The sequence below is a fragment of the Sorex fumeus genome, unplaced genomic scaffold (assembly GCF_029834395.1).
Source record: "Sorex fumeus unplaced genomic scaffold, SorFum_2.1 ptg000082l, whole genome shotgun sequence".
NCBI lineage: Eukaryota > Metazoa > Chordata > Mammalia > Eulipotyphla > Soricidae > Sorex > Sorex fumeus.
The window spans coordinates 4,349,826-4,366,226 of NW_026606139.1; the positions used below are offsets into that span (position 1 = coordinate 4,349,826).

Below are 16,401 nucleotides of genomic sequence, written 5' to 3' on the forward strand. Positions count from 1 at the left end.
AAAAAAATTGTTTTAGATAAAGCTAGGAAATAAAAGTCCTTTCCTGGAGGTCCCATCTGGAGGTTCACCCCACCAGCACCCACCTTTCTGTCCGAAAGCGCCTGCTTCTCCCACCTCCAGCCCTTTTCCCATGACCTTGCCTTATTCACAGCACTTATGAGCATCTGAAACTATGGCACCTTTCCTGTTTCCTGGTCTGGTGTCTGTCTTAATAGCATCAGCCCTTTGAAGAGAGAAATTTTGTGTGGCATCCTCGTGTTTGAAGCATGAGTGTGACATGAATACCTGGTGATGAACAACGGAAGCTCCTGTGAAAATTGAAAGAGCAAACCCAGGGCAAGGAGCTGGCACTCTTGGGGCTGGAGAGATGGTGCAACGGCCAGGGTGCGTGCCTTGCAAGCAGCCTAGCGAGATTCATGCCTCGGCGTAAAACACAGGGTCTACAGAGCCCCATCAGGGGTCATCCCTGAGCGCAGCGCCAGGAGCCAGCTCTGAGGACCGCCAGGTGTGTCCCACGCCTCCCAAAACACAAAAACCAAGTTGACACTGTGCCTCATACAGCCAATCAAAAAATAAATAAATAAACAGTATGTTCTTAACGATGCACGGATGGGTCACTGTCCTAAGTGTCCTACAAATGCCCAGTTAATGTGTTTAATCTCCGTGGGACAGAATCCTATCAAGCCTGATTTTATAGATGAGAAATTAAGTCACAGAGAATGGAGTCAATGATGATGGTTGCAGAGGTAGGATTTCAAGCCAGGCAAAAGACCGAACTCTCATCGCCCACGAACGGCCTCTCTGGCTCCTGATCAAGATGCTTGACGGCCTTGATCCCAGAGACTCAGAAACAAATCTCGAAACCCAAGGCGTTTGGCAGAAATGTGTCCGGACCCTGCAGTAGGTTACTGTTGCCGGGGCACCCCAGGGAGGAAAGGGTGTTGTTCCTCCGCCTGATCCCCCTTGGCGGCTTGGTGGCCGTCATCCATTGGACAGTCAGGCTTGGGCCCGCAGTGACAAAGCTGGTTGGGCCTCGCGGGATGGGGGTGGAGCCGGTCCTGGTCTCCCCACCCCAACGAGACCCCAAGTCATCGCCCACTAACGGCCTCTCTGGCTCCTGATCAAGCTGCTCAACAGCCATGATCCCAGAGACTCAGGAGCAAATCTCAAAACCCAGTGGCTTTTGGCAGAAATCCCTCCAGATTTAAGTGTTAAAATTTCGGAATTTCAAATTCACATGGCCCTATTGCGGCCACGCGACATCATATGTTATTCATAACCAGCAATAGAACACAAATTGTCTACTGTTGCCCTTTCAGCTGAGTGTTGGGGTAAAATCTCAAACAATAATGGTGGGTCTGGTGTCGAAATACTGAATGTGATCAAAGTAGAGAGAGAGAGTAATGTGGAAATCATCTGCCCCACAGGTCCGGGGAGGGTGTGCGATGGGGGTATACTGGGGTTTTTGGTGGTGGAGAATGGGCACTGGTGAAGTTCGGGTGTTTCATTGTATGACCGAGACTTAGACCCGAAAGCGTTGTAACTGCTCTCACGGTGATTCAATAAATAAAATCATAAAAAATGGAAAAAAGAAAATAAGGTGGAGTTCATGCACGATTCAATCAGCTGATCAGTGGCTGAATAAGTAGCAGTACTCCTACAAAAAAAAAAAAACAAAAAACGAACTCTGCACACTAAATCTTGCGCTTTTTAGGAGAAGAAAATGCTGTCAGTTTTATCTGGGGGTCAGAGGGCAGGAGACACCCAGGGCCTGGCCCCAACGGCTCTTGGATCTTTGTCCTTTCCCTCCTGCAGAGAAAGTGCAAGGGCAGGAAACCGCGACTGGCGCCGGGGGGAACCGCGGGTCCCGAATGTGCAGACCCCGCGGGCCCAAGTCGGCTCTGCAGGGGTCCCGCGAGCCCCCGGGAGCGCCCAGAGCCGGGACCCGCGGCCCGACCAGCCCGACCCGCCCCGCCGCTCCCGCCCACGGCCGCCGCGTGGCCGGCCGCGCCCGGGCCCGGGAAGAAAAGTTTCCAAACGGCGCTGCTCGGCGCTGATTGGCCGAGGCGCGCGCCGGCCCACCAATGGGCTGCGCGGAAGGCGAGCGCGGGGGCGGGGCGGCGGGCCCAGCGCCGGGCCACGCCCCCTTCCGCCGCCGCCGCCGCCGCCGCCGCCGCCCGTCTTCGCCGCCGCCGAGCCCGGTAGGTGCTGGGGGTCGCGGCCGCCGCCCGGGTCGCCCCTCGCCCCTGCCCGCCGCCGTGCACGGGCCCGCCTCGGCCCTCGCTGGCCCCCCGCCCGAGCCCTCCACCCCCACCCCGTCGGGGCCGGGCGCCGCGCGAGAGAAGCCCCGCGGCCCCCGAGCCGGGACTCCGCGCGCAGTGCTCCACGCGCGCCCGGGGGCGAGGGGGTCCCCGATCCGTGCTTGGGGGCAACTTTCTCTCTCTTCCAGCGCGGTCCTTCTGCTCCTTTCCGTCCCGGGGCCCGGGGCCCGCCCCGGTGCCGCTGGCCGCCCGCCCACCCCCGGCCGCCCCCGGCCACCCCGGGGTCCCCCTCCGCGACGCTCCGGGGGGCTCCGCCCGCACCCCCACCCCGATCTCCTTCTGTCGCCCCAGCTCCCCCCCCCTGCGCCCCAGGCCTCCCTCCCCCACCCCGCCCACCCCCGGGGTCTCCGTCCCTCCCACCCCCGCCGCAGGCCGGTCCCGGTCTTACGACCCCCGCCCGCCCCCCACCCTGGCCCGGGGGACCGCGCGGTTCGGTTCGGAAGCGCAGCCCCAGTCCCGCGGCGTCGGTGCTGTTGGCCCACCCGGCACACCTGCTGCTGCCCGCCCCGCCGGCTCCCGGACGACCCCTTGGAGGGGGCCCGCTGGGGTCGTCCGGGGGGTCCCTGGCGTCCTGGTTGTCATTTATTCGTCATTTTCTTCTTGCTGCGTCTCTCTGCGTTGCGCATCTGCCAGGCCGCCCCCTGGGAAACTTGTCAAGAAGCGGCTGGCAGAGGGATCTGGTGTCCTGGGCTCAGGGGACAGGGGGAAGGGGTGGGCAGCGGCGTTTCTGCCCCCTCTGGGTCCCTGCACGTTGCAGGGGACCGGTGGCAGCCTTAGAAGGGGAGGGGGCACTGCATTCGACTTGGGGAGGGGTGCGGCCGGGAGCGCCCATGCCCAGAGGGTGGGAGCCAGGTTGGAAGGAGAAGGTGGAGGAACCCCGCTGTGGCCCCCGAACCCACCTCTCCCTGGCATTTCACATCGAAATACCCCAAACCCTTCTTCCTCTGTGTGTGTCTTCGTGCCGATGATGATATGGCTCGGATCTGGAAGTTTCTGGGGAATCTGATCCGCTTTTCTGGGTGGGAGGGGGCGGGGGGAGTGTGATTGGGCAGTGCTCAGGGGCCCCTCCTGGCTCTGCGCTCCCCAGGGCCACCCCTGCCATTGCTCGGTCCCAGAGATGGCGACACGCCAGGCAGGCAGGCGTCTTAACCTCCGCCATCTGGTTCTCCGGCCCCGATCGGTGTATCTTACCCCATTTTGGACAGTACTAGGGGACCGGGGCACACTCGGCAGTGCTCCAGGACCGTTCCCAGCTCCGTGCTGTCGCTGGTTGTGGGCTCGAGGGAGGCTGTGCAGTGTTGGGGATGTCACTGGGGTTGGCTGCGTGCACGGCCAGGGCCTAGCCCCGGTGCTGTCTCTGGTCCCAGAGAGTAGATTCGTTCCCCCTTTGCTTTATTCTTACTGTGTGTGTGTTTGGGGCCGCACCCGACAGTGCTCAGGGCTTTCTCCTGGCTCTGTGCACAGGGATCAGTCCTGGCAAGCTTGGGGACCCTAGGGGGTGCCGGGGATCAAACCCGGGTCTATCGTGAGCACAAGCGCCCTCCCTGCTGTATGTCTCTCATTATTATCAGTGATCTTGCTTTGGGGGCACCCCCAGCAATGCTTGGGGGCGACTTGCAGCTCTGCCCCCGGGGTTACTCCAGGGTGCTTGGGAGGCCAAAGGGAAGGGGTTGCCGTTGCCGGCAGGGACCTTAGCCCCTGTACTGTTTCTCCAGCCCTTAGGCAATAGATTTCTGATGTTTGGGCGGAGGGTGGGGTGTTGGGGCCACACTTGGTGATGCTCTGGGGTTACTCCTGACTCTGTGCTCAGGAATTACTCCTGGCAGTACTCAGGGGACCATAGAGGATTCCGGGGGTTGAGCCTGGATCAGCCAAGTGTAAGACAAGTGCTTTCCCCACCATGCTGTTGCCCTGGCCCTGACAGTAGATTCTTCTTTAGAAAAAGGAAAATTATTTGGGGTTGGGCTTTGGGTTACACTCAGCTGTGCTCAGGGCTCATACTTGGTTCCAGGGATGGGACAGATCAGATCAGGGCTGGCCGGATGCAAGGCAAGCGTCTTAACCCCTGTGTTATTGTTCTTCTGGCTCCTGGATACTGTGTCTTTGTTAAGAGGTTATTTTTGTTTCCAAAGTGCGTTCCTTTGCCCAGAACAGGGCGTCCTCCCTTTCCTCACCTGATCACTGCCTGACTCGAGTCCCTCCACGCCTCCGGGCCTGGCACCTACTGCTGCTGGGTGCCCCGGCTGGGTGGCTGCCCTCCCCAGCCAGGCTGACGAAAAGGGATGGAGGAGCAGGGAAGCCCAGAGATCATTCCTGTTTTGTTTTGTTTTTTGATGCCTCTATCTTTTATTTATTTATTTATTTTTGTTAGTGAAACACCACGAGGTACAGTTGTGGACTTGCAAGATTTTGTGCTTGGGTTTCAGTTATACGGTGATCGAGTGCCCATCCCTCCACCAGTGCCCATTCTCCACCTCCACGGGTCCCAGTACCCCTCCCACCCCCATCCCCCCAACCCACCCTGCCTCTGTGGCAGGACATTCCCTTTTGCCCTCTCAGCCCGGAGAGAATTCTTTCCCTGGCATCTCAGTTCAGAATAGAACTATTCCGGCACGTGAGCACTGCTGGGCTTTGGCACCAGGCTTAAACTTTTTTTTTTCCTTTTGGATCACTCCTGGCTCATGCACTCAGGAATCACTCCTGGCCGTGCTCAGGGGACCCTGTGGGATGCCGGGGATCGAACCTGGGTTAGCCGCTTGCCAGGCAAATGCCCTACTCGCTGTGCTGTCGCTCCAGCCCCACCAGGCCTGAACTTTTTACGAGTCCAAAAAGGACCCTGTGCTCCCAGCCGGACAGTATCGGTGTGTCGCGAAGCCCCATCTGAGGCTTGTCTCGCAGCTGCGTCTTTCTAGACGCTTTCCTGTGTGCAGGTGCATTTGTGAGCAGAGCCAGTGGCCGCCTTTCTGAAACCCCACGTGACCTTCCACGTGATTTCACGCCACTCTCCATAGCCACGTTGCTTTCCAGCCGTTCCCCAGTGACCGTTGCTGTCGTCTGGGGAGCCGGCTCAGAAAGAGGACCGAACCGGTCTGTACTGTGCACACGACACCCCCAGGTTCGATTCCCACTCCTCCACGGTGCCCTGAGCACTGCCTGGTGCAAATCCCCCTGACGGAGAGCCTGTGTGACCGGCCTTAAACATCACCCAGCTTGACCCTGAGCTCAGGTATCTCCAGTTGGCCGTCTTGGCGAATGATGCGCCCCCCCTCGGCCTGCCTCTTGACGTCTCTGTGGAGCATTCTAGGTCCGGGACGCTCAGGGAGGGAAGGCAGGCTTGCCGAGTCTTGACTGACTTTGCTTCGGTGATGTCAACTTCTGCAAAACGCAGGGCAGCCTGCGTCACAGCCCAGAAACTGTGGGTGCCTGTGTCGGCGTTGGGCAATCTCCTCGCCTCCCGTCCCCAGCGGCGTTTCCTTCCGAGGTGTTTGGGAAGGGTTGCAGTGGGAACGGAGGACGGGGAGCTGGTTCCCGATGACTTGTGGGTGTGGATTGCCCCGACCGGCGGGGTTGTGCCTGGCTCCGCGCAGAGGAAAGCTTGCAGAGTTGGTTGGTGGTGGTTTCCGTGTTGAAACGGGAAGTGTGTCTCTAGTGCATTTTCGTCTTTACCTGTCAGGCTTAGTTTGAGTAAACCAGGAGGGAAGAAAACCTTGTAGCGGGCTGCCGTGTCAGGGCACGTTCCTTGCATGCAGCCGACCCGGGTTTGATCCCTGGCACCGGATGTGTTCTCCTGAGGCTACCAGGAGTGATCCCCGAGTACAGAGCCAGGAGTAAGCTTTGAGCACTGCTGGGTGTGTGATTCCAAAACTAAAAGGATGTCGCACTGTCGCACTGTCCTCCCGTTGTCCATCGATTTGCTCGTTGGAGACCAGTAACGTTGTTGTTACTGTTTTTGGCATCTCAGATACGCCACAGGGAGCTTGCCAGGCCCTGCCGTGCGGGCGGGACACTCTCGGTAGCTTGCTGAGCTCTCCGAGAGGGACGGAGAAATCGAACCCGGGTCGGCCGCGTGCAAGGCAAAGGCCCTACCTGCTGTGCTATCGCTCTAGCCAAGAAAATCATGCTGAAACATGTAGAAGAGAGATACTGTACTTCAGCTCTTTCTTCCGGTCTTGTTTTTCCCAGGGATTGGAGGCGCCCCTTAGATTTGTCCCTGGACTCCTGGGGCACGATGGTAGTGGTCGGAGAACATGGGCTAGGGGGCCACGAGCCTGTGGCACTGAGGAACCATGTGCTCCCAGTCCGCCTTTGCAAGAGAGGAGTTGTGCATGCCACGAGCAACGTGCCACAGCCTGGCACAGTGCCCTTTAGAAGCGGGGCCAGGGGCTAGAGCAATAATACAGTGGGCAGGGCGTTTGCCTTGCACACGGCTGACCCGGGTTCGATTCCCAGCTTCCCGTAGGGTCCCCCTGATTACTGCCAGGAGTAATTCCTGAGTGTATGAGCTAGGAGTCACCCCTGTGCATCGCCGGGTGTGACCCAAAAAGAAAAAAAAAAGAAGCCGGGGCCAGGTGAAGCCAGGAGACCTTGAATTTGAATTTCAGATCCCCTCACACTTGCAGCTGGCTTACCTGCGCGGTTCACTGGCTCTCCAGGAGACGGCCTGGACACAGGCTTCTGACACCCCAGCCGTCACCTGCCTTCCAGTGACAGTGACTTCCGAGGACGATGTTTGAGTATGCTGCAGCCGCCTGCAGTATCTGCCAGAGATAAGTTCCACGAGTCCCCCAGTGGAGGCCAGGAACTGCACATAGTGCTGAGCACGAGGTTTTTCCTTCTACCTGATGCGTCTGTGATTAGTCACTCAGGCGCATCCCGAGAGCAACAGCAATCACGATCATAAATTCGCACAGATACGATGGTATCGGGGACGCGTCCCGTGGCTGGGTCGTCTCACTCAGAGCGTCTCATGTTCTCAGAACACAGTCGAGGGGTGGCAAGCTCTTGTAACCTCTGAAATTCCCAGCGCACGGCTCTGTAAATCGCGCCGGAAGAAGGGCGCCTTCGCCAACCCTTATCCTTGCTTTCTGTGGCAGAGAAAAATCCAAGCCCAGCCTCTCGGAGACATTTTCAAACGGCCAAGGACATCGCGTGTCCGGAGGGTGAAGTTCAACCTCTCCTCCTTTCCGCTTAGCCTCAAGTGTATTTTTCTTAGCCCTAACAGTTTTTGGGGAGGGGGTGTTGCCGGGGTGCAGAAGGCAGCTTGGATCGACCAGGTCTGTGGCTTTTGTCCTTTGGTTGAAGGAGTCAAAGACGGTGCAGGCTGGCCGCTGCCCAGTTCTCTGCCGCATCCCCCCCGCACCCCCCCACGTCCAAAACTAGATCCTTCCTCCCTGCATGGGGGTGGTAATTAGACCCTGTCCCGCCGCAGAAGTGCTTCCCAAAGCATCTCACATTCAGCTCTGTCCTGAGGATTCCATTTTAAACTGCACTGGCCACTCTGGCCATGTTCTAAGTGTCCCTTTATCCAAACCCTTTGGTCCTGAGCAAGGAGGAAGGGAGCCTGTTAGTGGCCGTGGAAGCCTGTGAAGAGGGTCACCTTCCCAGGTCTGCCCAGGGGATGCCAGGCAGATGTTGCGGACAAAAAGTGTCCCAGTGGGGCTGGAGCGATAGCACAGCGGGGAGGGCGTTTGCCTTGCATGCAGCCAACCTGAGTTCGATCCCGGCATCCCATAGGGTCCCCTGAGCACCGCTAGGGGTCATTCCTGAGTGCATGAGCCAGGAGTAACCCCTGTGCATTGCCAGGTGTGACCCCAAAAGCCCCCCAAAAATCATAAAAAGAAAAAGGTGTCCCGGCCTGATGAATGGCTCGGGGCTCCGAGCTGGGAACCCGGAGCTCATTGGCAGAGGGGAGTACTCGTATGCACTGAGTGGGGTGTGCGTAGCGGGGTGGGGGGGGTCTCGCCTCTCCTTCGCTCCAGAGATCTTTCCAGCCAGGGATGGGTCTGTTTTGCCTCCTGCGTTTTCATTCCACAGCCCTTGAATGGGCTTTTTTGTGCCCAGACAGTCAGCGGGGACACACACACACACACACACACACACACACACACACACACACACACAGGGAAGGTTTCCACTGCTCAGCAGGTGGTGTTCCAGGGCCAAGTCAGGGGACACAGTTGCCCGCGCAAGGGATCCTGTTACGGCAAGGGCTGGGGATTGTCTTAGAAACAGGTGTGGGAAGACAGTGGCACCGGCCGCTCAGCGACTGGGGACGGGAGCGCCTAGTGATCCCGGCTGAGGGGCTGCCATGGGAGGCGTGGGGATCCGGGTGGGGAGCGTCGAGAGAGAGGCCGCTGGGGCCATCACCGGTCCCCTTGGACACGGTCTCCCACGCGGCAGGAGAAGCCCAGCCGCCTTCTGTCCTGGTCCTCCGTCGCCTCCTTCCTCCTCCTCTCTGCTGCCACCAGACCCTGTGTGTGACCTTTGCGTGGGCTCCGGGCTCTCGGCACTTTCGTCGTCTTTTCTCAGACCCTTTCCCGAAGGCCCAGCATCAAGCCCTGGGCCTCACACATGCAGAGCCCAGCCCCCCCGAACTCCCGAACCCCTCCTTGTGTTGGGACTCCAACATGCTCTGGTTTGGTGCTCAGGGGCAGTGCTCAGGCCACACACTGCCAGAGATTGAACCGAGGCTTCCCGCGTGCAGGACGCAGGTGCCCCTTGACATTGCCTGGTGGTCTGGTGTGGTTAGATGTCACCAGGACCGAGGAGAAAAGCGAGCACAAGCGTGAGCATCTGGGATGTCCCCCAGAGCTCAGATTAACGGCCGTGATCAACACCCTCCTTGCCCGTTCCTTTGTCTCGTCAATAAATAGTGTCAGTGGCTGGAGCGATAGCACAGCGGGGAGGGCGTTTGCCTTGCATGCGGCCAACCCGGGTTTGATTCCCAGCATCCCATAGGGTCCCCCGAGCACCGCCAGGAGCGACTCCTGAGTGCAGGAGCCAGGACCCAAAAATCAAAAAAAAGTTAATAAATAGTGTCATCCGCACCACATGTCAATCGGCCTCACCTGGCAGAAACCCAGCCTGACTTGTGGCAGCCACGAAAGTCAGCCTCGATCAGCACCGAGATCGGCCCCAGCTTGAGTCAGGTTCGCCTGCGCGAGGTGTGGGGGCGGGAGGGTGAGGAGTTAGGTAACCCGCTCTGTCTGGTCACCTTGCTGGCCTCACGCTTTGGCTTTGTTCCCAGGCTGGCTCCTGCCTCGTGATGGCAGAGTGACCTCTGGCTGCCCGGGCCCTTTCTCCTACCTTGCGGACGGAGTTTCTCTCCTCACCACTCCCTGGGGCCCGATGGAGGTGGCGTTGACACGGAACCTTGTGCAAGTTGAAGGCGTGCGCGGGGCGGTTTGAGCCACCGAGTGAGTGTCCGTGCCGTGAGCTAGCAGCCGCGGGGAGGCCAGCGAACGTGTCCAGAGCGTTTCTCGAGAGCTCTGCGGAGGAGCTGGACCTGGCCGCTCCCGTGCTGCGTTCAGCCCACCCACGTCCCAGCTTGGGCTCGGTCAGCACCAACCCCGGAGCAGGGCCCTGAGACTGGACGCACCCCGAGCCCATCTTTCCGGGGCCCAAGCAGAATGGCCCGCCCTGGGGAGCCCCCGGGGTGGTGGGGCTGGCAGCAGGCTGTGAGCAGTGGGGGCATTTTGGACTAAGTGGGGTTGGTCGGGAAGGCTGGGGATGGGGTGCACTCGGACACAGTGGGGTCCAGAGCGATCCCTGAGAGCCCATGGCCACACTAAGGAATTCAGCCCTACGATGCTTTGTTCTTACTTGTGTACTTATTTATTTTGTGGGGGAAGGGCTTTTTGGGCCACATCTATCAGTGCTCTGAGGTTACTCCTGGCTCTGCACTAAGGAGTTACTCCTGGTGGTGCTGGGGGCGAGGGGGACACCCTATGATGCTGGGGATCGAACCCAGGTCAGGCGTGTGCGAGGCAAATGTCCTCCCCACTCGACTGTCGCTCTGGCCCTCTTTGTTTATTCTGGGTATTTATAGGTCACACCTAGTGGTGCTCAGGACTTAATCGGGGCTCTGTACTCGGGGACCACTCCTGGCAGTGCTCAGGGGACCCTGTGGGATGCTGGGGATCAAACCTGGGTAGACTGCCTGCAGACCAACGCCCTTCATATGGTGCTGTCTCTCCGCCCACCTTTTGATTTATTTGCTTTTTGATGACGGTTCCCAGTGGCCAGGACTGAGGGTCACTCCCGGTGGTGACTGAGCCCTCCTGTGCCCCAGACAGTTCAGTCGTGCCGGGGCTGGGTGAGTAGTTCCTGTTGCAGGGATCGAACTTGGGGCCTGGTACATGAGCTGCTGCCCTGGGAGCCCTCTCCAGAGCCCCCCATGGTTTGTATTCTTTTTTTTTGCTTTTGCTTTTTGGGTCACACCTAGCAGTGCTCAGGGGTTCCTCCTGGCTCCGCACTCAAGAATTATTCCTGGGCTGGAGCGATAGCACAGCGGGGAGGGCGTTTGCCTTGCACGCAGCCAACCTGGGTTCGATTCCCAGCATCCCATATGGTCCCCTGAGCACCGCCAGGAGTAATTCCTGAGCGCAGAGCCAGGAGTAACCCCTGTGCATAGCTGGGTGTGACCCCCCAAAAATAAATAAAATAATTAAAAAAAAATAATTACTCCTGGCAGTGCTCGGGGGACCATATGGGGTGCTGGGGATCGAACCCGGGTCTGCCGCATGCCCTTTCCTCTGTGCTATCGCTCCAGCCCATGATTTGGACTCTTAACTGAAAAGTGAGCCTGGTTGATGATGCTGTCGGGCGAAGTGATAGGTTGGCGTCTCTTGTCCCCAAAGACGCCACCGGTGTCTGAGATCCTCAGAGGGAAGGAAGGGGCCCTTCGGGCCTGTCATCTGGATCCCGATGACCTTTTGATGCCCCCAGAGCCCTAAATCACGCCGGCACCCAGCGAAGAGACTGAGAGGCGGGGTCCAAGTCTGCGAGCCGCAGTTCCCAGATCCGTTCCCTGATCTCCATCCTCGGGGCCAGGCCCTGCTTCCTCAGCCCCTGGAGTCTGCACACGCCTTTCTGTCCCTTCCCCCCCCCCCCCCCCCCCCCCCCCCGTTGAAATGCCTCTCTGGTCCCTGATCCTCGTTCCACTGACTGTCCCCGGTGGCCATTGTTCCAAGTGTTGTGGCCTCTTTCCTGTCCTCATCCTCCCAGTTCTACCATTGCCTCATGGAGATTCTGGAAGGTTCCCTGACCTTCCTTTCACCCCCCCCCGCCCCCGTTTTCCTCCCGGGACATCCCATTCTTCGGCGTCTCGTCTTCCGCCTCCTCCCCGTCCCCCTGCCGCCTTCGCCCGCCGCTGGCTTCTCTGCTGACCCCCAGCAGTGGCATTCCAGAGTCCCAGGAACAGCCCCAAGATTCCCGGTGCTCTGTTGGCATCGGAGAACAGGAGGAACCAGCCACTGGCTCCTGACCCCCCCAGGCTTGATCCCCGATGTTCAGGCCCAGAGTCGCAGCTTTGTGGTCGTGGACGTGCCAAACTAAAAATGACCCAAGCTGGGACTGAGCCCCGGGCCCGGGACTGTGTGCTGTCGCACTGGAGGCGTGTCCCCAGCCCAGGAATCTCTGGGCTTGCGACTTGCTGTTTTATCTCATTTCATTGTTAGAACATCCCAGTGAGTGCCAGAAAGATAGTACAGGGGTTAAGAACAATGTCTTGGGGCAGGAGCCATAGCACAGCATGGAGGGCGTTTGCCTGGCACCCGGCTGACCCAGGTTCGATCCCCGGCATCCTCTAGGGTCCCCTGAGCACTGCCAGGAGTAATTCCTGAGTGCAGAGCCAGGAGGAACCCCTGAGCGTCACCGGGTGTGACCCACCCATAAAAAAATGACAAGGTGGGATCATCTCTTCCCCCATCACTTCTGCACCCCAAAGACTTTCCCTTCTGATTTTTTTCATTGTTGGCGGCAGAGTTGGAGCTGCTGAGTTTGAACCCTAGCCTGTCTTCTCATTCCCTTTTACCCTTTCGGTTATCATCGGCAAGTCCAGGTAGCTATATATATGTGTGTGTGTGTGTGTGTGTGTGTGTATATACACACACACACACACATATATCACTGAAGCACTGTCCTCCCATTGTTCCTCGATTTGCACGAGCGGGCACCAGTAATGTCTCCATTGTGAAATTTGTTGTTACTGTTTTGGCATATCAAATACGCCACGGGGAGCTTGCCAGGCTCTGCCGTGTTGGCAGGATACTCTCGGTAGCTTGTCGGGCTCTCCGAGAGGGGCGGAGGAATCGAACTCGGGTCGGCCACGTGCAAATATACATACATCACTGTCACTGTATCACTGTCCTCCCATTGTTCATCGATTTGCTCGAGCGGGCCCAGTAACGTCTCCATCGTGAGACTTGTTGTTACCGTGTCTGGCATATCGAATACGTCACGGGGAGCTTGCCAGGCTCTGCCGTGCGGGCGAGATACTTTCGGTAGCTTGCCGGGCTCTCCGAGAGGGGCGGAGGATTTGAACTCGGGTCGGCCATGGTGGCTGTGTGCAAGGCAAACGCCCTACCCCTGTGTTATCGCTCCAGCCCATATATATATATATATGTTGATGGGGGAGGGTTTGAGCCACACCTTTTAGTTCTCAGTGCTGATTCCTGGCTCTGCACTCAGGGACCACTCCAGGTAGAACTCAGGGGACCCTAGGGGATGCCGGGGATCAAACCCGAGTCGGCCGCGGGCAGGGCAGGGGCCCTCCCTGCTGTACTGCTGCTCCAGCCCATCACTCCGTTCGTTTCGGCCCCTTCCCGCTGCTGCCCCTGTGGCCGCCGGCCCTGCTTGCCCGGATCCCGGGCATTGCGGCCCCTGGCCCGGTCTGTTCTCCCCAGCAGCCCCCTCGGCGCTGTAGCTCTCATCCTGCCTGTCCTCCACTCTCTGGGCTCCCCTGGCCACTGAGTGTTGCTGGTTCCGAGCTGGATAAGCCAAAGCGCCTCCAGGACTCGGCTCCCCCATGCCCTCTGCCTCTCCCTGTCCCTGTGGCAGAGTCCTGAGGTCTCACCCTGCCCCCCAGCCTGGCCCTCTGTCTTCTCGCCCTCGGCCCTGCTCCCTCACGGCCTTTCCTGCGTTCCAGAAGCCGCCCGGGAGCTGGAGCAATAGCACAGCGGGGAGGGCGTTTGCCTTGCACGCTGCTGACCTGGGTTCGATTCCCACCATCCCGTATGGTCCCTCGAGCACCACCAGGAGTAATTACTGAGTGCAGGGCCAGGAGGAACCCCTGAGCATCGCCGGGTGTGACCCGAAAAAGCCAAAGGAAAAAACCCAAAAAACAAAAAAACCCCCAAAAAACAGAAGTAGGCCCCGGCTCTCCAGTGGCCCCTTGGCCCCATGGCCATGTGCTCCTGATTGTGCCCTGGATTCCCTGGTGGCCGCCCGCTGTGGGCACGCACCAGGCACTCGCTCCCGTGCCAACACAGTACATATCGGCTGCATGTTTGCAGTGCCACGCTGCCCACCAGGTCTGCGCCCAGCTCTGTACCTGCTGCCCATCCTCTGCCAGGTCACTCATGCCTCGAGGGGAAGCTGGGCTAGGAGAGAGAGTGACCCCCAGGCCCTGCGGCTCTTGCTCGGGGGATATTTGGGGGGATGCCGGGTGTTCATCTGTGAATGGAATGTTTTGGGTGGGCTGGCAGGCATAGAGGTCAAGTCCCTTTTTATTGATTTTTATTGCTTTTTTCTTTGGGGTGGGGGGCACTCCCAGCAGTGCTCAGGGCTTCCTCCATGGCTCTGTGCTCAGGGATCACTCCTGGCCATGCTCGGGGGACCCTCTGGGATGCCGGGGATCGAACCCAGGTTGGCCGTGTGCCGAACACCCTCCCCGCTGTGCTGTCACTCTGGCCGCAGTCCTTGTTTGGGGGAAACATTCTCGTCCTTCGGAGCAGCGTAAGGTTGAAGAATATTTGTTCTCCCCGTGGAGGAGCAGCCGTGGAAGCCCGAGACGAGTGACGATCTGAACCCTCCCCTCCTGGACGGCATGCCACGCAAGCATTGACCCCCTTCGGCGGGCGGTCTTCAACCATGGAGGACGCAGGGAAGACGTTCAGCTCCGAAGAGGAAGCAGCGAACTATTGGAAGGACCTGGCCATGTCCTACAAGCGGAGGTCAGTGCCCTGGGCTCGCCTGCTCTTCCTTCCACCCGCCGTGGGCCAAGGACACGACCAGCACCCACGAGGGTCTGGCACGCTGGGCCCATGACAGGTGCCGCCTGGCCGCCTGGTCTCAGAACTGCCACTCGCCAGCCCTCCCCTCTCTTTGCAAGTGAGGAAGCTGAGTTACAACACGGGCAGGTGACTCGTCCTGGGTCCTGCAGCTGGGACGTGAGCCTGGTGTCCAGCGGCTTTCCATCTGTCTCTTCTGGCGGGGCCCGGCAGTTCCCAGGTGCCATATCTGGCCAGCAGGATTTCTCCCCCCAGCCTGGAAAAATAGGGGTTTTCGTGTGAAAACAGTGTCATTGCTTATATATGGGTGTAGTGGTGTGTGTGTGTGTGTGTGTGTGTGTGTGTGTGTTTAGAATTTTTGGCGGTGGTAGTTGGGCACATCTCACAGTGCTCAGGACTTAACTCCTGGCTCTGTGCTCAGGAATCGCCCCTGGTGTGCTTGGGGAACCGCGCGGGGTGCCAGAGGTCGAAACCCTGTGGGGCGCGTGCAAGGCCAGCGCCCTCCCCGCCATCTCTCCCTCCAGCACCCCGTTCCGCACCCTTCACCCAGGTGCGTGGGCGCTTCCAGTTCCTCGTCTCGTCCAGACCTCGTTGTCTTTCCTGGAGAGTGAGGCCGGTGGGGGTTTCTTCGCCCAAAGGCAGGTTGAGGGCGGAGTGTCCAGTGTCCCCCCCACAGCCGCAGGGTGGGATTAAGCACCCGGTGGACCCCGGCTCACATCTGGGGATGGTGCCCCAGGGCAGAAGATGCCCAGGAGGAGCTGCGGGAGTTCCAGGAAGGAAGCCGCGAGTATGAGGCCGAGCTGGAGACGCAGCTGCAGCAGGTCGAGGGCCGGAACCGGGACCTCCAGTCAGAGAACAGCCGCCTGCGCCTGGAGCTGGACGCCCTCAAGGTGAGGCGACCGGGGAAGCCGCGGGGGCCAATGGGGGCAGTGGGATGGGTCCGGGCCCCGGGCCGTGCCGTTGGGGGCTGCGTGTGGCGATCGCCTCACTCCAGCCAGCAGCCGTGCCCGAGGTCCCCCTGCCGAGGAGCTGAAGCCCAGCCCCCTCTTCCCCCTTGGACCACTCTCACCCGCGCCTCAGACACCAGCGCCAGCCCTGTGGCCCCCGACCTCAGCCCAAGCTTCCCACGAGTTCCTCCTTGGGCCCGCGGGCCTCAGGGAATGGGTTTGCACCCGGGAGCCCTGATGGATGACGGAGGCTGGAAGTCAGGACCAGCCTGCTTGGGGAGACGCGTGCACTGGGCTGACTGGGTCGGGGGGCAGCAGAGTGTCCTGGGGGCCATCTCGGTGCTCTGCCCCCTCCTTCGCCTTATTCGTGGGCCCTGGGTTCTTAGGCAGGACAGATGGGCTGGGTGACCACTGGGCTCTGTCCCTCCCTCCCTGACCCCACGCTCTGGAGGTGGGACCGAAGTTTTCGACCTTCTGGTCACTTGGCCAGGCCTCGAGACAAGCCAGGCTTGTGGGCCTTCCCCCCGGAGGTGACTTGTCCACGGAGGATGCCTTTCTCTGTCCCAGCGCCAAGGCCGCGAGCTCAGGAAGCTGTGAAAGACCAGACGTGTATTTGGGGGACTTTGTGTTTTTGGCGTTTGGGGGTCATACCCAGCCATGCTGGGCTGGCAGCTGGAGGTGCTGGTCGACTCCTGCCTGGCCTTCCGTGGCTGACCGCGCGGCACTAGGACCCCTGTGTGTCAGTGTGTGTTCCAGCCCTTTGAGCCGCCTCCCCTGTCCCTCAACATGTATGACTGAATTTTTTTTTGAATTTTTGAGATTTTTTTTTTGCGGGGTCACACCCAGCGATGCACAGGGGTTCCTCCTGGCTCTGCACTCAGGAATTACTCCTGGCGGTGCTCG

General features: G+C 59.6%; 1 protein-coding gene across 2 annotated transcripts in view; it reads left to right on the top strand.

Annotated features, from left to right (window-relative positions):
- Positions 1–9,652: 9,652 nt before the first annotated feature.
- NDE1 (nudE neurodevelopment protein 1) overlaps positions 9,653–16,401 on the top strand; it is a 35,201-nt gene continuing 28,452 nt past the window's right edge. Inside the window, exons 1-3 of one of the 2 annotated variants that reach the window (XM_056130868.1) lie at positions 9,653–9,736; positions 14,311–14,494; positions 15,288–15,441. In XM_056130868.1, the coding sequence (XP_055986843.1) occupies positions 14,412–14,494; positions 15,288–15,441 (237 nt within the window). In that variant the 5' untranslated portion in view covers positions 9,653–9,736; positions 14,311–14,411. The remainder of the gene's footprint in view (positions 9,737–14,310; positions 14,495–15,287; positions 15,442–16,401) is intronic. The other variant, XM_056130869.1, reaches the window with a different exon arrangement.